A 25540-nucleotide genomic window follows, 5' to 3' on the forward strand; every position below is an offset into this window, starting at 1 on the left:
ACCTGTATTTTTCTTCCGACTCTCCACAGTTCGTGTTCCTGTCTATCCGTTTGATAAGATTCGTTTGTACAGGCCAATCAGAATGCTAGTTATCGACAAATCAGAACGCGAGCGCGAAAGGAAATTTAAATTTCAAATTTTTGCCACCTCACCAATACCAATTAGTCCAATCTTTCTTTTTTTTTTTTAATTATAATCTTCAGCTCATTACTTATAAAAATCTGTTATCCTTTTCTAACTTACTGCTACTAACGGCTAATCGCTCTTTGTTTCGATGTAGAAGGAAGAACTTCTCTCACATAAAGTGTTTGAAATGAGTCAACACATTAGGATAGGATCTGAATTTCCATTATAAGTACGTTGACGAATAAAATAACATCAAAGTTCAGAATGCAATTGCTGTCTTTAATTTGTATTGTACTTCTACATTCCAGTATAATACCAAAACACTAACCAAAAAAAAAAAAATAATAATAAAAGAAGTGAATGTCCGTTTCATTCAGATTAATTTTAAAATGATACATTATTTTGCACTTGATAGTCACAATTTGAAGCTTAGGTATTTTGTAAAGCAGTATTCGGATAATGTGGACGTTTTACAGGCATTGCAATGAACAAAACAACAGTTTTATGCCTTATCAAATCACCTATTTTTTTCTTTACTCGGCATTTCCTACACCAATCCAAAATTCGCAGACATGTTGAGGAAATTTGTGGAAATTTTGCCTATTTCGTTGAGGAAATTTTCGATTTGGAGCTGGCAACACTGGTAGTATGAGATGGAGTGGTGTCTGATACGTGTTATCTGTAAGTTATAACGTAATATCACAGTCTAGTATATACAGTCACGAAGCTTGGGATGATTTTTTGCAATTCTCGCGATAGTTGCTAGCCGCTTGGAGCGCTGTACTAGGAACAATAGACTGTGCCACAGCCATCGTGATCTAATACAGGCCGTAAGGCAGACCATGTGACTCGCTTAATCTGATCACGAAGGGCGGCGTTTCAACCATATAAATTAGTTGGAATGCATAAACAGTAACATATGTTTCTGTAAAATGTAGTGTAATTGCATTAATAAAATTTAAAACAATGATTATGAGACACTTCAGACATAATTCACTTGCGAGTTAAGGTGTAATATTATTTATGGTGTGAAAATTACGTTGTTCGTATGTGTAATCCCTGCCTTTATTTCGATTCAATATTGCGAAATTCTTATACATTATTTATGCACGATTCAATAATTTTCAGTTGCACCGCACGGATATTTAGATATGTTGAAATTATAGGTTATGTTTACTGTACCAGTTGCCCCTTTCTGTCTAAATTTAGTGATTTCCAATGCCTTGCCATTCATATGGAAATTATAGGTTATGTTTACTATATTTAACTTATATTCCTAAATTCTCAATCATACATTACAATTAAGCATAATGTCATGTATGATACCCCGGAAATTCAATTTGTCTGTATTTTAATACTACAATTGAGTATTGAATTACTGTATTTACCTACTACTTAAGAGACGAAGTAACACAATTGTACGTACACTAATTTCATAGCAGTGGTATGGTAAATGTGTTGTCTAAAATTAAGGAAGGTAGATGTGCTGAATTGAAATCACAATGTAAATTCTTTTTTATTAAACCTCAAAATAGCTTCCATTCTAAACTTAAAATGTTAACGGAAATATATTATGTTAAGATGTAAAATTCTCTTCACATTAAAATAACACAGTTTTGTAATTATTTCTGCAACATATTATGCAACAAGAAGTAAACGGAACTTATGGACACATTGCACTAAATAAAGCTTAGCAATGATACGCAATAAAGTTATAATATAATATTTCACTGAGCTCCATACATTGAAATAGAAAACCTGAACAAACATTACGGCCTGGTCTAGATCGAAAAGGCATTGACTGTGTCGTATTTCGCATTTTTGTGAAAAGCTATGTAAACTGTGAAATGTTCGTTATCGGTTGTAATAACTGTAAATGGCTGAAATACAATAATTTGAATAATAATATGGGACAAGGAGACGTTTGTAATACTACAAATTGTAAGAAAAATAGGTCAGAGTTATCCTTCTTCCGAAAGATCCAGGAAGGCGAGTTTATAGAATATAATATATATTTTATGAAAATAATATATAAACCTTTTGTATTTCATATTTCAATAGTAGAAGGAAGGTGTTAATTTTTTCAAAAGAACACGATATCGAAAGTACAATACATTTTATCGTCTGCTAGGAAAAGAGTCTGTGATGAGGCGATAGTAGCGATCCTGGTGGTGAGCAACTATCTATGTTTGCATATTTAGTAAGTATTGAGCTTCGTGACTGTATTAGACTGTGGCAATATGCTCAGACTGTTATCCGTCTCGTTGCAGGGCTTCTGCGTGGCGCTGCTGTACTGCCTGCTGAACTCAGAGGTGAGGGCGGAGCTGGTCCGCAAGTGGCGCTGGTTCAAGTACAGCCGGGAGCAGCCCACGAGGGGCTCGGCCCACAGCATGCCCCTGGGACTCAACTCCGTGCTCACCGTCTCCAGAATGTACAACGGAGGTGGAGGCGGTCGGGGAGGCTCTATAAGCTCTGCCTCTGGGCTCGAAGACATTCCCTCGGTCTCCAAGTACTTGCAGGCCGACAAGCTGAACCTGAACTCTGACCTGCACAGCTGCCTTATGGCCAACGACCACAACGAGGAGGAACCCCTTCACATCCAGGACGGGTTCGCGTCGCGAATAGAGTCCTCGAGTGAAACAAACAATATGCAGACCGCATTTATTACGCGAAAGTAATGTTGCGAACAAATGAACAACGAGCAGCGTACGGGCTATCCCATATGAAATCGATCAGTGAAAAACCTCGCATTTTTTTATACTATAATTTTTTCCCTGTTTATACAAGGTGCTGAGGACATTGCATTTTCAAAAATATACTATCGAAAGTCAAACGGTTTTCGTATTGTTGAGCGACAAATTTAGCGTATTTTATAAAAACAAGCCTCTTTCAGCGCTCAGAACTCTGGAACCGTTTACTGCAGAACATTGAACGGGAGCTCATTTTGAAGCTGACATTTAGTAGGTTATGTTAAGAAGTAATCCTTACTTTTATTTTATACAGAGAGACAGATAATCTGATTTTACTTACTTTTAGGCTTTTTGCCCATTTCTAAAAATGTAAAAAAATATTGAGAAAAAACCTTGCATTATTAAGAGGGATTCGGCATTGTTTGCTTAGTGTCACGGCAATAAGTTTCGAGAGTATTAAATAGATTATTTTCACACGCCTAGACTTGAACGGCGCAGTACCGCACGCACTGGCCGAGAGCTGAAGATAAGCGAGCGTTGGGCGTCATTTTACTCCTGTCTTTATGAAAACTTGTGATAAAGCTAGCCCAGCTATGCGCTAGTAGACGAAACATCACGTGTTTGTCTCCTGGCCTTGTTTGTCTCGGCTAGCTCCCGTCTCACAGTCAGCTGGTTAGTCACGCGTACTATTTATTTTCTTTATTTGATATTTTCAATACTTTCTTATCAATGTACTATCAGTAAAAAATATGTGTTTATTTGTACTTTCAATGCGGAATCTAATTATATATTTTTCAAATATTTTTTCCTAGCCAAAGGCGTCTTAATGAGGAAAAATCTAAATTTCTCCATTTCCATAAAAAGTAAGAAAATCTGTTTATATGTCAATATAAACTTTAATTTCTCAGCATCAAAATAAACCATGATTTTGATCATTGGGTGAAAGGGTTTCGGAGCCACAACAGTTTAAAGTTGCTAATTTTATGAAAATACGATAAATTTAAATATTTTTTATTTAAACACTATGAAGTTCTGATGCCTCAAACTTTGCACAAAGCATTGTATCACAGTTCTCTACGTACAGAAAAAAGTTTCATTGTATTTAGAAATTGTAAGGTCAATTTTCTCTATATTTCGGTCGATTTGAGATGGGATAGCTCGTACATACTGCATATTCGTAGAAGAACGAAAATTACTCGTGCACAGCATTTTATTTGTGTCGTAAAATCAATGTCCATTTTCGCTGAATGATTTGAATTACGATAGAGTTTATATTGTTTGTTTGTCCAGGTCGGGACACTACGTTAGTTCTCTAAGAACTGAATTTATCTTTATTATGAACTAAATATTATACGCAAAGCTTTCTGAAAAATACTTCCCTTATAAAGTTATAATTAAAAAAAAAATGTAATTGGTCGAAAGCAACGAACTAGTTCTTCTTCTTCTTCTTCTTCTTCTTCTTCTTCTTCTTCTTCTTCTTCTCCTTCTTCACGTCAAGGTACAGATAGCTACCTTCCTGTTCTACCTTTAAATACCTTCCAGCCATCTCTTCTTTGGTCTGCCTACAGATCTCTTTTCAATATGTGTTTAGTTAATTTTGTACCTGAAATTCTTTCTAAATGTTTTTTTTTTCCATTGTCGTTTATAATATTTCAATATACGATTCTCGTTAAAAATTTATATTCCTTCTCTTACGTCATCATTTTTTATTTCATATAGTTTTGTATATTTTTAACTCCTCTTAAAACTCCATTTCCGACGCCTATATTTCACTTTGGTGTTCTCCACATCAGTGTGATAGTACAGGTACTGCCATAACTTTGTAAAGTTTTAATGTTGTCTCTTTACGTATTTTGTAAAAGTACAGTTAACTGTCATCGCAAATGTTCTGAAATGTATTTTTTGCTCGACCATGCCGAAATGTAGTAATTATACACCTGGTAGCAGCCCTTTAATTCACCTCATTAAAGTACACCTATTCATTAAAGTTCAGGTGTTCCACCAATCAGAAAATACCATTGTAGCAATATGAAAGCGCAACTATCGATTATTCTCGGATATGCAATCGAAAGACAACTAGCGCGAGACATTTGTTTCTCGGAAAAAATCAATACTTTTGCGTCTGCGCACATCTCACAATTTACGAGATATTGCACAAGGTCAGTTCCGCTCCTCAGTCAGATAAGAATAACATGAATACTTATGAATAATTTCAAGTTAGAAATATGGTCGAGCATAAAAAAGTCGTATGAAACTTGACTATAATGGCAATTAAGACACTCGTATGAAAATTATGAAACTCGCTTGCGCTCGTTTCATAAACGTACTCGCGTCTTAATTACTACCATTATAGGCTCGTTGCATAATGTACTATAATTTGATGTACAGTATATGTAGGCCTATATATCATAATCATTATCGTAACTAATACAATTTCGTAAATACTGTAGTTAAACTGTCTACTTGTTCTATCATTTTATTATTGATTATTATTTTCGTTGATAAAAACAAACAAATGCTAGGGAGGTAATAAAAATTGTAGCATAAGCAGCCATGATTGGTTGAAACACATCATTCCGAACCGTTTTATTGGTCAAAAGTAGTATGACGTAGTAAAAGTGTAATAGTGAAGAAAATCGTTCTCAAAATTCATGGTTTAGTTGTATTTAACAATTATAATCAAGTTTTCATGACAAAACAAATGTATATTTTAAAGTAATTTTTCTACACGATCAGACGCCAGGCTCAAACAGATTTCATGCTAACAATTTGAGATTTTTACTGCATGTTTTGTAAAGTATGGTTTACAGAATTAGAGAGCCTTTTTCGATAAAGTAAATATTTTCGAAATTAAAAAATAAAATATACTACCCGTACAATAAAAAAAATTAAAATTTGTAATTACTTGGATTAAATTTTTTCAGGTTCTTCTGACATTGTAAATTCAATTATAGCTTCACCGTTAAATTATATGCTGTCGAAGATGCCTGTAACTTATATTTTGTGGGAGCAGATATATTTTTAAAATGACATTTTTTTAAATTTTAATATCTCAAAATCTATTAAAACAGGTACTAATGAAACTTGGGGGATTAATACCGATAACAAGTGGCTGTACACAAAGCATTAAGTCTCTAGCTTAAATACTGCAGAAAATAGAAATTTTACCCTTATCGTTTCTTAAGATTTTCACGATGTTCAATGCGGGGCGAGATTTTTGGGTTTTTGACCAGTGATGCGAAAACACAGAGTTTCGCAGTTAGGATATTGACTCTCAGCTCAGGGGCGCAAGGTAAAACTTATCCGACAATTGACATCTGCTTTCTAAGCTTCCCTGATGAGGCAGTCAATACATATTACATCGCCAGATCGCATCCTAGACACAGTCAAACCTGACTAATATTGCAGAATGTTCAATTTGTGTCGTGTTTTAATGCCATCTAGTAATTTACTACGCTAACATCTTTGCGGAAAAAACAATTGATATAGTAATCGGGATATTTCGTGGTCTATTTCTTGCATTTCACAAAACACATTTTGTATTGTATTGCGTTTGTGTGCCAGTTATTAATGGCATTCGAAATTTCCAATTCCAGCAAAACCAGCCTTCTCTCAAGCCACTCGTGTCCCGCCAGGTAATTCCTTGCTCTGCTTCATACGTTACTTTTTCCACGACTTTCTTGGTTTGACATTCTTCCTTGCTTTATTTTGACACCAATTCAATGCACCATTTTGGACAATCTGCTATTTTCCATTTTCTGCTTATGTCCATACCATCTCAATTATTTTGTGTAAATGTAATAAATAATTATTATACTGCAACCTCAGTCTTTTGTCACATAAAAGTGTTTCCCTTAGTCTTTGCTTTTATATCCTGATTGATATACATGAAACACATTTCACTTGTCATTAACTTAGTATTTGTTTTCCTTTTCAAACATCAAGCTTGAGAACCATATCTTCTTTCTATTGTATTTTGTGTAACTGTTATATAATAATAATAATAATAATAATAATAATAATAATAATAATAATCTCTCATTACAACAATTGTACAGAGATTGTCACTATTTTAAGATGCACAACCTGTATATTATTAGGTCGTCTCTAAGTTTGTTTGTACAGGGACATCATTTTATTTTTACTAACATTTCTAATATTAACCTCGCTATATCTTTGGATCAACGATTAAGAACCGGAAACACCGTTTGCTACCCCCTTCCACGACTGGAGTTCGATGATACTGGCGTAATATACAAACAAATCACTTTACTAGGTATAGGAGGGAAGAAAAGTAGTTCATCCATTTACGTGAACTAGGAAATATCGCGATTTTGAGTTTGATAATTTTCATTAGGTTTTTCTTTAATCAAAATACAGTACAGTATTAACAATGAGTGTTTTTATTCACGAACTGAGCTGTCCATGGGGACGTATTCATTATGCAGTGTATATTATACTGTCTACAGCACATTAGCGTACAATATAGAGAATGAAGTTAAATTGAAAAATAATCATAATATGTATATTTAAAGACATTTTTGAAAATGGTGGCCGTTCATTTCGATACAGACTTCAGTTCTTTTTTTGTATATTATCGCACTATAGACTATTGTACGTAATTCCAATTACCAGGTTCGTACTTCGTATCAGTAACTCATGTTGAAATAATTCTGTACCTACTCTATAAAAGAGTACCTTACGTACTGTAAATTCAATCTTCACTTCTGTCCGATCCGAAAAGATAAAATTACTCAGACAGGCTATCTACTGTCCGTCCAAGTGGTTATGTCGTAGGGTCGTAGAAAGGGATGAAATCACGTGATAGTTAATTACTTAACGAGGCCCTTTTATTTAAGTTATTTTAAACAGTTGTATAATATTACGTAGACGTCCAATTCCCAACAGAAATTAATGTTGTCAGAAAAGAGCTAAGACAGCCCAGCCACTAGCATTTACAGAGAGGCGAATAGAAGCAGGTGGGGGAAACTGGGATGCGACGTAGGCAAATGGAAAATGATGCAATATTGAAAGCTCTTTCGTCACTGGAAAACGTGAACATATTTTTGGAACGTACTGTTTAATATGACCGTAAGGCTACTATGATTGTATATGCGGTCTTGGATCTGTGTGGAGGACGGTTGAATTTCATTAGTAGAAGGGGTGGGAGTAAAGTACATTAAAAAACTCAGGTACAATAAAAGTTGAAGTAAAAATAAAATGATGTCCCTGTATAACTGTTCGTCCGTCAACTCATAAGGACCTAGTAGTCGCAGTTTAGACACAATCCAAATTGGTGAAAGTGGCGACATACTGTGGCCTTACAGCCCTCCAGTTGGATGTAATTTCATTCTCTAGAAGGGGCGGTCTTCCTGAGCGACGTTTACCTTCAAGGCTTAGGTCTCCACCATTGAAATGCTTGAACCAGTTCGATGCCGTCCTACTGGCCACCCCTTCACATTCCACTTCACACATCATCACTTTAGCTGCTGGCTTTGCACACATTCCTTTTTACCAAAAGAAATGCGGAAGCACTAGAACTCCGACTGTGTCATCGTACATTATATACCGGAAATACAGAGCGTTCAATTTAAAAGAGGGCCCGCCATAGACAAGTACAGCATATTATGCTGGAAATGATGCCCCTCCGTTTCAGTGCATTTATCCACAACAAAAATACTGTTGCTTGGTTACTTGTTGTGTAGTATACATTTGAAGTGGGAGTATACAGAGTGTCCCAGAAACACCGCCCATATTATTGGAATAGGAAATCCAAATCACGCCATCAAGGATGGGTAAACATGCTGGTTTAACGACTTTTAATGTAAAAAAAAACAAACCTTAAAAGAATATAACTGTCATTATTCCTGATTCTCTTTCAAAATGCATCCAAAATGACACGTGAGCCAAGAGAGTATACTACAGTATAATCTGAAGTGTAGGACATTTCTGGCACACGCTGTATAATACTAATACTCCAATGTATACACACTTATGTACTGTACACTTCAATGTGTGGCCCTACTTTAAATTGAACGCACTGTATATGATGTTAAATGCATTTTGAAATGTGTTTCAGAACAGTACCAACAACAAATACATATAAACGAATCGTGCGTTGCCTAGCAATTCAAAGACAAATGAGGAGACCATTTAGAGGAAAAGACTTTTGAGATCTACAATATTATTTTTCATAATGAAAGTTGGCCAAACTGCCGTTGTTTTTGTAAACTTCTTTTTAATGAAAATTTTGAAGTAAAAATTAATATTATTATTATTATTATTATTATTATTATTATTATTATTACTATTTTCATTATTTGTGTGTTAAAAATACGAATGTAACGTGTTCATGTAAGATATTGTAATTATATAGATGATTTCAAGTTCTGTTCTGTTTTATAAAATATGTTTTAGTCTAAGGCTGTGATCAGTGGTGGCTCGTGAGCTTCAATATAAATGCAGCAAGGATCCGTAGAATAGTTCTAAATTGATTTAATGATATTCCAACGAGTAAATGAACATAACTCATAATATTTTGGTAATTGTTGCATCAGGATGGTTTGTATCTACTTCACTGATAGGTACTGATAATTCTCCTGCTGTAACGAGTCGCCACTGGCTGTGATATAAGCTATGATCAGTTTTTATATAAATTATTCATATTCCTTTACACGTTGTTTGTGTTGAGGTGTAATAAACGTTCATATGATAACTTGTATTCCTTTTCGATAGAATATAAAAAAATAGGAACAGGTCTTCCACTCTACATAAAGCTGTGTTGTAGTATTTCACTTCTTTCAAAATATATTTGTGGCGGGACAGCCTATGCAGCATAAAGGCCTACCAGCCGACTGCTGCCCACACGTCCAAATGCCACAGCAGAGGTGAACTATCATTCAACCAGCAAAGGGAAACCTGTAGTCAGAATGATCCCTCGCATCGTTATAGCTGGCTTACGAAACTGGATTTCGATGGATGGATGGATGGATGAATGAATGAATGAATGAATGAATGAATGAATGAATGAATGAATGAATGAATGAATGAAAGAATGAATGAGTGAAGGGATGGATAAATGAAAAATGGATGGATCAGTTAGTAAATAAATAAATAAATTAATTAATGAAAAAAGAATATAATACAAAACTTCTATCTTAACCGAGTCATATGCCTTTTTGAAATCTATGAATAACTGATGTACTGTGCCCTTATAGTCCCATTTTTTCTCCAATATCTGTCGAATACAAAAAGTCTGATCAATAGTGTTTAACAAGAATAACCGATTTTGTTTAATATTACCTTCGTCATGGAAACTGACGATAATGAATTCTGTAAGACAGTAAGACGTGAATATGTTAGGAGAAAATCCACAAACGATTAGGGAAAACAAGGGAATTTTACTGGAAGCAAGTAAAGAGATAGGTTTGGAAGTAAATCCCGAAAAGATAAAGTATATGATTATGTCTCGTGACGAGAATATTGTACGAAATGGAAATATAGAAACAGGAAATTTATCTTTTGAAGAGGTGGAGAAGTTCAAATATCTGGGAGCAACAGTAACAAATATAAATGATACTCGGGAGGAAATTAAACGCAGAATAAATATGGGAAATGCCTGTTATTATTCGGTTGAGAAGCTTTTATCATCCAGTCTGCTGTCGAAAAATCTGAAAGTTAGAATTTATAAAACAGTTATATTACCGGTTCTTCTGTATGGTTGTGAAACTTGGACTCTCACTCTGAGAGACGAACAGAGATTAAGGGTATTTGAGAATAAGGTTCTTAGGAAAATATTTGGGCCTAAGAGGGATGAAGTTACAGGAGAATGGAGAAAGTTAAACACAGAGCTGCACGCATTGTATTCTTCACCTGACATAATTAGGAACATTAAATCCAGACGTTTGAGATGGGCAGGGCATGTAGCACGTATGGGCGAATCCAGAAATGCATATAGAGTGTTAGTTGGGAGGCCGGAGGGAAAAATACTTTTATGGAGGCCGAGACGTAGATGGGAAGATAATATTACAATGGATTTGAGGGAGGTGGGATGTGATGATAGAGACTGGATTAATCTTGCTCAGGATAGGGACCAATGGCGGGCTTATGTGAGGGCGGCAATGAACCTCCGGGTTCCTTAAAAGCCAGTAAGTAAGTAAGTAAGTAAGTAAGTAAGTAAGTAAGTACGTAAGTAAGTACGTAAGTAAGTAAGTAAGTAAGTGAGTAAGTAAGTAAGCAAGTGAGTAAGTAAGTAAGTACGTAAGTAAGTAAGTAAGTAAGTGAGTAAGTAAGTAAGTACGTAAGTAAGTAAGTAAGTGAGTAAGTAAGTAAGTACGTAAGTAAGTAAGTAAGTGAGTAAGTAAGTAAGTAAGTACGTAAGTAAGTACGTAAGTACGTAAGTAAGTAAGTGAGTAAGTAAGTAAGTACGTAAGTAAGTAAGTAAGTGAGTAAGTACGTAAGTAAGTAAGTAAGTGAGTAAGTAAGTAAGTACGTAAGTAAGTAAGTGAGTAAGTACGTAAGTAAGTACGTAAGTAAGTGAGTAAGTAAGTAAGTACGTAAGTAAGTAAGTAAGTATTACCTTCGCCATGGAAACCGACGATAATGAATTCTGCAAGAAAGTAAAGGGATTGCTAACGTGTAGCCTCAGTGCAGTTTCAGTTTGTAAGTTGGCACTGTTAAGCCGCGGCGTTCCAAGAGAAAGAGAAGCTAAGCGGGAAGCAGATACTGCAGGCGAAGCCAGGAATACCTTCACGTGCTGGCGAAGAACTCACAGAATAATAACAATGGGGCAGCTGTGCTGGCACCGTCTGCAGTCCAGAACCAGAGGAATGCGGCTAGTTCCATGGACCTTGGCGTCCCAATGCCCGAAGGTGCCGTGCACTTACCAGAATTATTCGCTGGTATATTTAGTGAACTTTATGCTCGACCAGCCGAAATGTAGTAATTAAACACTTGGCAGCAGTCCTTTAATGCATGCCATTAAAGTACACCTATTCATTAAAGTACAGGTTTTCGATTATTCTCGGATATGCAATCGAAAGACAACTAGGGAAACGTCACGGAGGCTGGAAATCCAATACTGTCGCAGAAGGTTATGTTCTGTTACTATAATAATTAGCGTTAATTGTAAATAATATTCAAATAAATTCAATTTGTCATCTCGTTTTTCAATTCCAAATCAATTTCCAGGTTATATCAAAATTAGTTCATGTCATTCTCTACATTATATCAAGGTCAATGACATTATTGTTCCTCGGAAAAAATCAATACTTTCGCGTCTGCGCATATCTCACAATTCACGAGCTATGCATAAGGTCACTTCCGATCTTCAGTCAGATACAAATAAAATGAATACTTCTGAATAATTTCAAGTTAGAAATATGGTCGAGCATAAAAAGTCGTATGAAACTTGCCTATAAAGGTAATTAAGACGCTCGTATGAAAATTATGAAACTCGCTTGCGCTCGTTTCATAAACAAACATACTCGCGTCTTAATTACTATCATTATAGGCTCGTTGCATAATGTACTATACTGCAATAGGGATTAATTGCATAAGATGCAAATCGGCGTTCTGCAGTTGTTTCTCATTACAAAGAAGGCAGATATCATTTATACCTCGGTGGTTAAGTGTCCATGTCTGAACATCACAGTTCTATATATCTACTACCTACGTGAGAAGTTGTGTTGTACGTATTTTGTTGTGTCAGATTTTTTATGTCGCATATTGGTATGTTGCGTTGTATTTTGTTGCAACAAATTTTTGTGTATGTTAATTTGTTGTGTGGCTATATTTTAAGTTGCAGGCCATGGAGCCCCATAAGGTATCTGGAGGTTAAGACTCTACCTTTGCAGGAAATCGGCATTAGTAGCAGTAGAGATGTCCGCCCTACGTTTTGGCGTATTTATCCCCAGGAAACACCCCTGCTTCCCACTTCTGTTAAGGCTGGGTGAAGCCCATGGCTATAATGCGGCTGAAGAATTAGATAAAGAAAATCCATGATACCATCGGAAATCGAACCCACGACCTTCCAGGTTATTGTAATATGCCTTAACCGCGATGCAACCGTTCATTCCTGTTTGTCTTTCGTTATGTTCTATTTTATTGTATAGAATAATGTGGCGTACTAGCTTATTACCGTTGCTAAGCAAATGACGTCAAATGTTGAAATTTTCCTAACGTTTTATTCATTAGACACTCGAGAATAAAGTTTCACGCAAAAAAAAAATATATAGTTGGTATGACTTTACGAACTGAATAAAAGCACGGCATTTTGGAAAAGTCTGTTGTCTGTCAATGTACATTATTTATTTTCAATAAATTTTTATCGTTTTGATAGCTACCAAATCTTTTCGCAGAATATTCTTTTTTAAAATTTCATTATGTATTTTTAACATTAATTTACATTTTCTTTTTTGTTCATTTGAATTAATTAGGATGCCGATATTTTAAATCCAAGATTTGGACGGCTATCATTTCGATGATATTCTATCTTCGGAATCAAGTGGTTGGAAATGAACATTGTCGCTAGTAATTCTGAATGATACAGATGTGCACGATGAAAGATGATCGGTGTCATTCAGAAAGTGTAATAATGAGTGTGTAAAGTGATACTAGGAGCATATTGCTATCGGCACTCACACATCTGTCAGAAACTGCGGATCTATAGATTGATACCTACTGCATAACATGACCGCCAGTTATCACATACTGTAATCACATCCAATTAACCTTTACAAACAGAAATTGTAGTAAAATAGCAGCCATCTTGTTGTTGAGTACAGTCCAGAAGAAGGAAGACTTAAAAAGCTGTCAAGATCTCTTCGGAGTTGATTGGTGTAGGAGGAAGAGCAGATATTATTTTTGTGATCTTTATCTGTCAACATGAAGGTAACAGTCAATAACAGCATGTTCTTTGTCGTTAATGGGATACACTGCAACAGTAATTACCCAACAATTGACGTCCTTGCACTGGAGAATTTTCAATGGAATGCAAACCTATAGATACTAATTTTGCTAAAACAGCCTTGATTCTCAGTTTATTAAAGCCACATTACGCAGATGTAGGCCTATACCCCGTGTTCAGTGTTGAAAGGGAGCTTCCTGCCCTCGCTCCTATAATAGCCTATCCATGAGGCCAGCATCACGGAGCGAGTTAAACCCTCAAGGCATAGATAATCGAAGTAGGCCATGTCTGTTGATAGCATTGGGTATTGTTCTTCTGTTCTGTCAACAAATGAATGCAGCTGTGTATTAAAAACAGAAATAAATGTTATTCATGTTGTTATTACAACCAATTATACTCATTTCGAACCTCAGACATTCGAAAGTACCAAAAATGATTAAATATGTAAAATGGTCCGTCTTTGGCTACGCTAAGCCAACAAACCTATGGCGTCATGAACATAAAAGAAAGTTCTGGAAGCTCCCTTTCAAAACTGAACACGCAGTGGTACAGTTAGATGGGATACCTGTGTTTTAATAAAAATTGGACTGCAGTTAAATTAACGTAAATCACAATGAAATCAAGTCTCCAAAATAGATTATAAAAAATTTCCACTACACAGGTATTTCGAGCAATATATCTTCGAATACTTACTTTTAAGAAACTCGGAGGTTCATTGCCGCCCTCACATAAGCCCGCCATCTGTCCCTATCTTGAGCAAGATTAATCCAGTCTCTATCACCATATCCCACCTCCCTCAAATCCATTTTAATATTATCTTCCCATCTACGTCTCGGCCTCCCCAAAGGTCTTTTTTCCTTCTATATGCATTTCTGGATTCGCCCATACGTGCTACATGCCCTGCCCATCTCAAACGTCTGAATTTAATGTTCCTAATTATGTCAGGTGAAGAATACAATGCGTGCAGTTCTGTGTTGTGTAACTTTCTCCATTCTCCTGTAACTTCATCCCTCTTAGCCCCAAATATTTTCCTAACCACCTTATTCTCAAACACCCTTAACCTATGTTCCTCTCTCAAAGTGAGAGTCCAAGTTTCACAACCATACAGAACAACTGGTAATATAACTGTTTTATAAATTCTATCTTTCAGATTTTTTGATAGCAGACTAAATGGTAAAAGCTTCTCAACCGAATAATAACAGGCATTTACCATATTTCCTCCCGACTAGCATTTATATTTGTTACTGTTGCTCCCAGGTATTTGAATTTTTCCACCTCTTCAAAAGATAAATTTCAAATTTTTATATTTCCATTTCGTACAATATTCTGGTCACGAGACATAATGATATACTTTGTCTTTTAGGGTGCTATTCATAGACATTTCGCAGCACGCGCTACGAGCGTACTAAGCTAACCCCGGCTATCCACTGGTTACTTGTACAGAATTAAAATCATATCCTATCGCTAACACTGGTTTATGAATACGAAAAACGCTGATCATCCACCGGAAACCCGCGCTAAAAATGTCTATGAATACGGCCCTTGGGGATTTACTTCCAAACCTATCTCTTTACTTGCTTCCAGTAAAATTCCCGTATTTTCCCTAATCGTTTGTGGATTTTCTCCTAACATATTCATGTCATCCGCATAGACAAGCAGCTGACGTAACCCGTTCAATTCCAAACGCTCTCTGTTATCCTGAATCTATCTTCGAATAATGGAGTCAAATTTAGAAACAAACTTGTGCACGCCTCCAACACTCGTGATGAAATCTGTAACAGTTGGGAGACATTACACGGCCGAAAGCTATCAAATCTTCTTCATAGCCTGGTTATAATAAAAGGCTGAAAAATGTCAATGTTAACATGACTTGCGCTTTACATAAAAACTTTCCTAGAGTTACGTAAACTACACAGAAGTGGGAGTTATAAATACGCTGGGCAGCGATATAAACCGTACAATCAGGAATGAAACAAAGCAGGTCATGCGTGAAATTACAATGATGTTTATATAATGCAATGTAACGTATCATCACCTGCTGAATTGAGTCGTTATGACAATGGTAACAATAGGTCCAGGCTCGTGCCCTTAATGGCAACTTACACAAAAAATTGTCACAAAGAGCGGAGTGTAGGCTGTACTCCAAGACCACGTGGTGAGCGGTACTGAGGCTGTAAAGGCCCATTAACAATGAAAATTAAACATAACCGTAACATAAACACAGAAGTTTGCGCCCAGGCTACCAAATGGGATCATTCACAATGATTCACATAAGCATTGACATAAACATTACCATAAGACGTTAACATGAAAGTTTGCAAACTCCAAACTTTCATGCTTATGCTTACGTGATTTGCAAACAGAACACAATCGTGGAGCGCTGAAGTATACGACAGAATATGAGGAAATGGCGTCGTTGTTATGTTTCCATGGTTACCAAGTATGTTTGCTGTTATGTTTATGTTCCCATCGTGAATGATCTTGATTTTACCGTAACGTTTATATTCTTAAGTTAACGCTTACGTTATGTTTAATTTTCATTGCGAATGAGCCTTTACAATTGCTTTGAGAGCAGCGAGAAGAAATTAGCGGGCTTGGGTTCAAGTATTAAGAAGAAAGTTCACTGCACTGCGACCAAGAGATTTAAACAGGGTGTTTCGGTTACCATGTTAAGCACTTTCAGGAATGATGGAAAAAGTCAAACGCACCAATCTGATATGAGGAACGCTGGTCTGGAGATAGCGATGCAATCGATAGTCGAAACAATTCACACATTAATATGACTCCAACCAGTTGCTTAAAAATGTAATGAATGATGATTATGATGATGATGATGATAATAATAATAATAATAATAATTAGGGAAAACACGGGAATTTTACTGGAAGCAAGTAAAGAGATAGGTTTGGAAGTAAATCCCGAAAAGAAATATAAAAATTGGAAATTTATCTTTTGAAGAGATGGAGAAGTTCAAATATCTTGGAGTAACAGTAACAAATATAAATGATACTCGGGAGGAAATTAAACACGGAATAAATATGGGAAATGCCTGTTATTATTCAGTTGAGAAGCTTTTATCATCCAATCTGCTATAAAAAATCTGAAAGTTAGAATTAAGGGTGTTTGAGATTAAGGTGCTTAGGAAAATATTTGGACCTAAGAGGGATTAAGTTACAGGAGAATGGAGAAAGTTACACAACACAGAACTGCACGCATTGTATTCTTCACCTGACATAAGTAGGAACATTAAATCCAGACGTTTGAGATGGGCAGGGTATGTAGCACGTATGGGTGAATCCAGAAATGCATATAGAGTGTTAGTTGGGAGGCCGGAGGGAAAAAGATCTTTAGGGAGGCCGAGACGTAGATGGGAAGATAATATTAAAATGGATTTGAGGGAGGTGGGATATGATGATAGAGACTGGATTAATCTTGCTCAGGATAGGGACCAATGGCGGGCTTATGTGAGGGCGGCAATGAACCTCCGGGTTCCTTAAAAGCCAGTAAGTAAGTAAGTAATAGTAGTAGTAATAATAATAATAATAATAATAATAATATTAATAACAACAACAATAATAATAATAATAATAATAATAATAATAATAATAATAATAATAATAATAATAACATCTCATTACAGAAAATTGGATTAATTTGGAAATTAATATCACTGCTAAGTACTTTACAAGTACACTAATTTCTTCTTTTTCTTCAGCCTGTCATGTATTAGGCCAATGGCCTGTTACGATCTCTCTCCAGCGTTTATTTGGCCTTCCCAGTGACCTTCTGCCCTTAGGACGATAATTCAGGAGTTGAGGGGGTAAACAGAATCTGTCTATTCTTTGGACATGCTGTTCTCACGAGTCAATACACTCTATAGCAGATCTAACTCTTCCAATATGTCGGTGTCGACCTGGGTAGCGTAGTTGGTATAGCTCTGGGCTTCTGTGCTCGACGTTGCGGGTTCGATCCCGGCCCAGGTCAATGGAATTTAAGTGTGCTTAAATACGACAGGCTCATTTCAGTAGATTTATTGACATGTAGAAGAACTCCTGCGGGACAAAATTCCGGCACACCGGCGACGCTGATACAACCTCGGCAGTTGCAGGAGTCGATAAATAAACCAAAATTTATTTTTAAATATGTCGGCATTTCTTCTTTTATCTAATCGTACATACCTGCTGTACGACGCAAACATTTCATTTCGCTAGCCACAATTCTGACCTGTCACAATTACGTACTGTCCAGACTTCGCACCCAGAGGTTGGCTGGGGTCTCACATGCCCTGCCTGACTCTTGTATGTTTTCGGACTAGTGAAGGTTTGAAGACCTGACTAATGATACTCATGGCGTTGTCATAATTCAGGATTTTTGTTGCGATATTGCCTTCATTTCCGTAATGTGTTGTATTCCAGATATTTAAATGAAGCTATTTATTCTATATGTTTGTTGTACTCGTATACACATATTTTACCTCTAATGGGGTATTTGCTTTAGAAAGTCTTCACTTTTGTTTTGTTAGTAGAAATGTTCATGTTATATTAATTTTTACCATAGTTCATATTGATAAGTGGAATGTTATAGTTTATCTTCTGATTCCCCACACAGTACCATGATGTCGGCAAAGAGTAGCCTACAATATTTAGATTTAAATTTCTGTTCATGTAATGCGTCAATGATTTTTGTTTTCCATTCATTTATTGAAGAATTTATATACTATATACATCCATATTAAAAAGTACTGGTGATAAACTGCACCTTTGTCTTACTCCTTGGTTGATTTGTTTCTATTCGCTCTGGGAGTTCCCAATGTTATTCTGACAGATATAGTTGAAGACGTCTCCGGAATAAGATGTAACCAACAATTCGTAATACACGTTTCAGGCCAAAGGGAAATAATTTGAGGCGCATATTTCGTTAGGCCTCTATTTAGTAGCAGAACCATTTGACTGATCAAGGATACGAGTTTATTCAGTTATTCCACGCAATAATTTATTATAAACGAATGCTTAAAAATTACTTTTTTCACCTAAGTCACATATTTAATTAATTTTATGCAAGGCTACATCCTTTTCGCAGGAGGTCTTCAAATATCTTTATTATACAGGGTGTCTACACCGAAATGTCCTTCCAATACTAAAGAAATAAAGATAAGAGAATTTTATCCACAAACATAAATCGCATGAGGGATTAAGTTTGTAACAAAAAATCACAAACTTCCATCTGAGCCCCTTTGGTTGCACGATGGATGTCTGGTTTGTGTTCGATTTCCGTTCAGGCCCACTCCAACAATGGCTTCCACAATCCGGGCACAGAGGTCTAGAAGGACTTGTACTTTAGTGGTGTACAGCCTGTCCTTCATACAGCACCAACAAAGAAATCCAGCGGCCTGATGTCCGGAGAACGTGGAGTCCAATTCAGGGGTCCATCTCGTCCTATCCAACGCCCTGGAAATGCGCTTCGCACATCCAGCGACCAGTGGGGTGGAGCACCATCTTGTTGAAACTACAACCTGGAGATAGGCTTACAGCTGCAGCATGTCCAGGTAGGTCGTTCTTGTGACAGTCTTCTCTGATCATGTTCCTCCGAGTCCGAATTGTGGAGGTCATTGGTACCATTCCTGGATTTCCTTCGTGTTAACACAGGGGCTAACATGGCAGTGTGTGTGTGTGTTTTGTTAGGAACTTAATACATCATACGACGTATATTTGTGAAGGAGTAAATTGGTTACTAAGGCTTAAAGAAATTTAATCTTTATTTATAGCTTTGAAGGATACTAGTTTAAAATTAACTTAAAGCCTTTAAAAGATATTAATCACTAATGCACATAATGTTAAATCTAATATGGAAATTGAGGACAAAATTATTCCAGCTGGAATAATTTAAAATTCCTTTATCTTTATTTCTTTGGCATTGAAAGCAAAATAAAAACAGTGCATTTCGGTGTAGACACCCTTATATCTATAATTGGAGGCTCCATCTGTTTTTAAATATCCATCAATTTTGCTATATTTACTATGTCAAAAACTTTCGTGATATCTATGAATGCCAACTGTGTCCCTGAATTACATTCTCCATAATTTCCTATTAAGAATTTCGGCACAAAGAAGCCATCGACACAAGATCTTCCTCTGCGAAATCTATTCTGTTCTTCAATTAGCAAGTTGTCATAAAATGCATATAAATTTGTATGCAAGAGTTTGATATGAATTTTATAACCTCTATTCAGCAAACCGATTACTCTGTAATTATCAAGTTGCTAAGTTAAATTAACTATTGTGTATTTATACTTCCCGCATTTACTAATCACCCCATTTGTGTACGTTACGTAGCACGCTTGAATTATATTAACATAAAGTATGGTCATATTGTTAAGGGCGTGAACGTTTCACGTTATAAAAAAGTGACTGTAGCTGTATGAGTGCATCTGGATACTACATCCCACCGTAATTCAGCTATTTTAGGGAAAAATGAGTCGTACACAATCGTAATGTCACTATTAATGCAATGACCAGCGGCCCCCAACCTGTGGTCCGCGGAACCAAGGTGTCTTTCCAAACTGTATTTTAACTAACTTCATCACGTTCTCTGATTTTTATCAGCTTACTGGAATAATTTTGTCTCAGACTTTTGAGACACAGAGTCTAACAGGAATAAGAAGCTTGTCTTGGCTGGCAAGTCTTGGGTACGTATCCCGATGGAGAAAACAGTTGTACGAAAAATTTCTTCTTGATGACAAATAATTGTTGACCATCAGGAGGGACTGTTGGAATTATTACAATTTTCTACTGATTGGAGTTTAAAAATCGTTTTTCCTACAACGTTCCTATGGTAATCATCCACTACCCATATATCCCGATGTTTCCTGAATTCCACTGATATTTAAAATGTAAAAATAAACTTCAAGTTCAGGAAATACAGTAGAACCCCGATTTTCCGTCACCCTATTAACCGATTGGTGCATTATTCGACTGTATCTCTCTCTCTCTCTTTTTGCCGCAGAAAAAATATGAAGTGCCGTACATTATATTAGTACGAATTTTTTCTACAATGTTTCTCTTTTACAAACTTTTACTCTTATACAGTGTGGTCTACTTTTCGAGGGGCCTAAATGCAATGCAAAATACCTTCCAAAGAAAAGAAGTTCTGCTAACAAAAATAGTGCAAGTAACTGAGTGGTCTGAGAAAAGAGAAACTGTGGTTCATCGCAACAGAATACGAAATAGGAATTACAACTGTGCACGATTTAATTGAAAACAAATATAAATTGTAATAAGTATGTAAATCTACAACATGAGACCTGTACTATTTCTATCTTTTCACAGAGAGTCGTCATAAAGGTTTCCTTGGCTCTTAAAAACCCGTCATTCAAAACCAGACTTAAATTAGTGAATTTCTGATCCATTACCTGACATGTTAAAACACAAGACCACGGAGGAAATTACGAAACTGTATTATGCACTTAATTTATGAAAACGTTATAAGGTACGGATTATCCGATTTCTTCGATTAACCGTTCAGTCAGTCCCCTTCATTACCCCGGATAATAGAGGTTCTACTGTACTTGCAGCTTAGAGTATCTATAATTCAACCAGAGTTCGCAAAGCAACATCGATCATTCCATTGGAAAGCTTATGGTAAGTCTAACAAACTAGTTTCATTTCTCACAGCACAGTATGATATAACGTAAATAACTTCGAATTTATGTATTTTCAGATTATATTTCATAACTAAAACTGAAATTTTATGTCGCTGTAAATTTATTAAGGAAGTTTAATTCCCTACATTATGCAGATCTTCAACGAGTATAAAATATGTTTTAGTGACTACCAAACTGAAACATGTGGATCAAGGTGGTCCGGAAAGACTGATAAGAACTTGACGTTCACTGTACCTCTGTCCGCCTGTGAGTATCCAGCCATTTGTTGAGTGAAGGCGATCCATCAGCTGATTGGCAGAGCACGCACCCTGCGAAACAAAATTCAATTGTTAATACTGTCCTGTACAGACAGGAAAGGGTTAAAGCCTATGTTTGTGAACCTAGTTTTCCAAGAAAAATATTTTGAGCGGTTCAGGACCAAAATATCACATGGCAATGGCGAAAAGAGAACAATATCAGGTATTCATGTTTGAATAAATTACAAGCAGTCGGCATGATGTTCATAAGATGTATGAAATGATTTCTGAAATATATTATCCTATAGTTAAACGTTTCGATATATACAGGATGAATGAGTCACTGTGGGCTAAAGCAAGTAGATGCACTATCACCTTTACTTTTTAACTTTGCTCTAGAGTATGCCATTAGGATAAGAGAGGGTTTGGAATTGAACGGGTTACATCAGCTGCTTGGCTATGCGGATGACGTGAATATGTTAGGAGAAAATCCACAAACGATTAGGAAAACACGGGAATTTTACTGGAAGCAAGTAAAGAGATAGGTTTGGAAGTAAATCCCGAAAAGACAAAGAATATGATTATGTCTCGTGACGAGAATTTTGTACGAAATGGAAATATAAAAATTGGAAATGTATCTTTTGAAGATGTGGAAAAATTCAAATACCTGGGAGCAACAGTAACAAATATAAATCATACTCGGGAGGAAATTAAACACAGAATAAATATGGGAAATGCCTGTTGATATTCGGTTGAGAAGCTTTTGTCATCCAGTCTGCTGTCAAAAAATTTGAAAGTTAGAATTTATAAAACAGTTATATTACCGGTTGTTCTTTATGGTTGTGAAACTTGGACTCTCACTTTGAGAGAGGAACATAGGTTAAGGTTGTTTGAGAATAAGGTGCTTAGGAAAATATTTGTGGCTAAAAGGGATGAAGTTACAGGAGAATGGAGAAAGTTACACAACACAGAACTCCACGAATTATATTCTTCACCTGACATAATTAGGAACATTAAATACAGACGTTTGAGATGGGCAGGGCATGTAGCACGTATGGGTGAATCCAGAAATGCATATAGAGTGTTAGTTGGGAGGCCGGAGGGAGAAAGACCTTTAGGGAGGCCGAGACGTAGATGGGAAGATAATATTAAAATGGATTTGAGGAAGGTGGGATATGATAGAGAATGGATTAATCTTGCTCAGGATAGGGACCAATGGCAGGCTTATGTGAGGGCGGCAATGAACCTCCGGGTTCCTTAAAAGCCAGTAAGTAAGTACAGAGTGATTGAGTAAAAGCGTCCAAAAATTAAACAGGAAATATGGAAATGCTGTACAGAACATTCTGAGATAGGGAAATTGGGGTCTGTGAAGTCAGTTAACAACATATGAGCTTAAACAAGCCACCGGCGTAGCTCGGTCGGTTAAGGCAGGTTAAGGAACTTGGCTGCCGATCCGGAGTTGCGCTCGGGCGCGGGTTCGATTCCCGCTTGGGCTAATTACCTGGTTGAGTTTTTTCCGAGGTTTTCCTCCCCAACCGTAAGGCAAATGTCAGGTAATCTATGGCGAATCCTCGGTCTCATCTCACCAAATATCACCTCGCTATCACCAATTCCACCGACGCTAAATAACCTTGTAGTTGTTACAGCGTTGTTAAATAACCAAGTAAAAAAAAAAGCTTAAACATGTCTATCACTGTCCCACTGGTGTCCGCATTCTATACTCGTACATATATTACTTATCATTTACTATATAGCTTACATTGCAAAGCTGTTAACGTCCGAGACCAATCTTAGTAAATGTAATATAAAGATACCCTACTAATATAATTTGTGTTATATTTGCAATAAATTTGTCCCCACTTCCAATACTAACCAAATTTCTAGCCATTCAAATCTTTTCTTTTCTCTGTCGGAGTTTGTCGTATGGGCTCTAATCTAATACAATGGCAGAGACAACAAAATTCCAATCGGGAAGAATATGAAAACATGTTTGCTGAGTCTGGCAGGTCAAGATGGCGTACAAGCCTACAGAATGTACTGCAAATGCTGCCAGCCTTCACTTCAAGAAATCTTAAGTAAAACCAATAACAGTCACCAGGACAAAAAGTAAACAATCAATGTTCGTAGGGAGCCACAGTTACTGTAGACGTTAGAACTGATCGTCCGATTTTGAAATGATAATTCAATTCAATTCAATTCAATTCAATTTATTTGGCCATTAGACATACAGTTTTAGGCTTCGTCAGAATACATTGAAAAACATATAAATACATTTTAAAAACACTAATAAAAGAAACAGTAAAATTGAAATAATACAATGAAAACATGAAATAATTTGAAACTTTTAAATTAAAGAAAACTAACTAAATTGTCATTAAACTTATTTATTAAAATACAATTTCATACAAATTTGTGTTGAAAAACTCAGCAACAGAATAAAAAGGATTATTTAATAACCAATTGTAAAATCTAGTTTTGAAGCTATTGATTGGTAATTTATAATATTGACTGGGGAGCTTATTATATAATTTCATCCCCATAATTAAAAAGTTTGTGTTGCTCTTGTGTAATCTACAATATGGAATATTAATTTCTAATTCCATGATCATGTATATTGGCCACTAATGAGTAATTGTCGATATTTTGTCGAGTGTAAAGTACTAGATCATATATATACAAATTTATGATTGTTAAAATCCGTGATGCTCTGAAAAGTGGCCGACAATGTTCCAGATAGTTTGATTTACATAAAATTCTAATGGCTTTCTTTTGTAAAATCAAGACGCTTCCAATTTTGGTTCCATTTCCCTAGAAAATTAGGGCATATCGGATTATCGACTGAAAGAAAGAAAAGTAGGCACATCTTAAATAATTTTGAGAAACGCAAGTTGTTAATTTCTTTAACAAATATAAAACTACAATATAAAACTAATGGAAAGACCCTGGGATAGAATCAGCCAGAATTTCTACCTGTAGGAGCTGAAGAAACCGGCAGATAAGAAGACTCACTTTGGAAATGGATGGAAATCTATGGAGGAAATACAATTTTATGAAAGACTTTCAAGATGATGGTGCTAACGGTGATAGTGATGAACACTGCACGAGGTGACAGGTCTTAACGTGCGGCGAGATTTAAATTATTGCAGTCACATATGTTTCATTATATGTAATTTGTACAGCTCTTAAAATGCATTGTAAGCTGTCTTGTATAAAATAGAAACAAAAGTGTAGTATAACATCAAAACAGGCCAGATCCAAACATTTTTACGAAATTATAGCACTATGATTTTTATGCTCGACCATGCCGAAATGTAGTAATTATACACCTGGTAGCAGCCCTTTAATGTACCTCATTAAAGTACACCTATTCATTAAAGTTCAGGTGTTCCACCAATCAGAAAACACCATTGTAGCAAGTATCGATTATTCTCGGATATGCAATCGAAAGACAACTAGCGGAACGTCACGGAGGCTGGAAATCCAATACTGTCGCAGAAGGTTATGTTCTGTTACTATAATAATTAGCGTTAATTGTAAATAATATTCAAATAAATTAAATTTGTAATTTCGTTTTTCAATGTGTAAATCAATTTCAAGGTTATATCAAGATTAATGTTTATTTTACTCTCTAGATTATATCAAGGTCAATGACATTTGTTCCTCGGAAAAAATCAATACTTTCGCGTCTGCGCACATCTCACAATTTACGAGATAATTCACAAGGTCAGTTCCGCTCCCCAGTCAGATAATAACAAGAATACTTATGAATAATTTCAAGTTAGAAATATAGTCGAGCATAAAAAGTCGTATGAAACTTCCCTATAATGGTACGTAATTAAGACGCTCGTATGAAAATTATGAAACGAGCGTGCGCTCGTTTCATAAACATACTCGCGTCTTAATTACTACCATTATAGGCTCG

The 25540-nt window shown here is 36.0% G+C and overlaps 2 protein-coding genes across 5 annotated transcripts in view; one reads left to right on the forward strand and one right to left on the reverse strand.

Annotated features, from left to right (window-relative positions):
• Positions 1 to 9531, forward strand: part of LOC138713936 (secretin receptor-like) — a 44329-nt gene extending 34798 nt beyond the window's left edge. For 2 of the 3 annotated variants that reach the window (XM_069846477.1, XM_069846478.1), the window contains exon 11: positions 2397 to 9531. In XM_069846477.1, the coding sequence (XP_069702578.1) occupies positions 2397 to 2804 (408 nt within the window). In that variant the 3' untranslated portion in view covers positions 2805 to 9531. The remainder of the gene's footprint in view (positions 1 to 2396) is intronic. The other variant, XR_011336014.1, reaches the window with a different exon arrangement.
• The window catches only part of frc (fringe connection), a 267265-nt gene that overhangs the window by 89049 nt on the left and 152676 nt on the right, over positions 1 to 25540 (reverse strand). For both annotated transcript variants that reach the window (XM_069846482.1, XM_069846483.1), the window contains exon 2: positions 21617 to 21690. In XM_069846482.1, the coding sequence (XP_069702583.1) occupies positions 21617 to 21644 (28 nt within the window). In that variant the 5' untranslated portion in view covers positions 21645 to 21690. The remainder of the gene's footprint in view (positions 1 to 21616; positions 21691 to 25540) is intronic.

This window comes from Periplaneta americana, chromosome 14, assembly GCF_040183065.1.
Source record: "Periplaneta americana isolate PAMFEO1 chromosome 14, P.americana_PAMFEO1_priV1, whole genome shotgun sequence".
Classification (NCBI taxonomy): Eukaryota; Metazoa; Arthropoda; class Insecta; order Blattodea; family Blattidae; genus Periplaneta; species Periplaneta americana.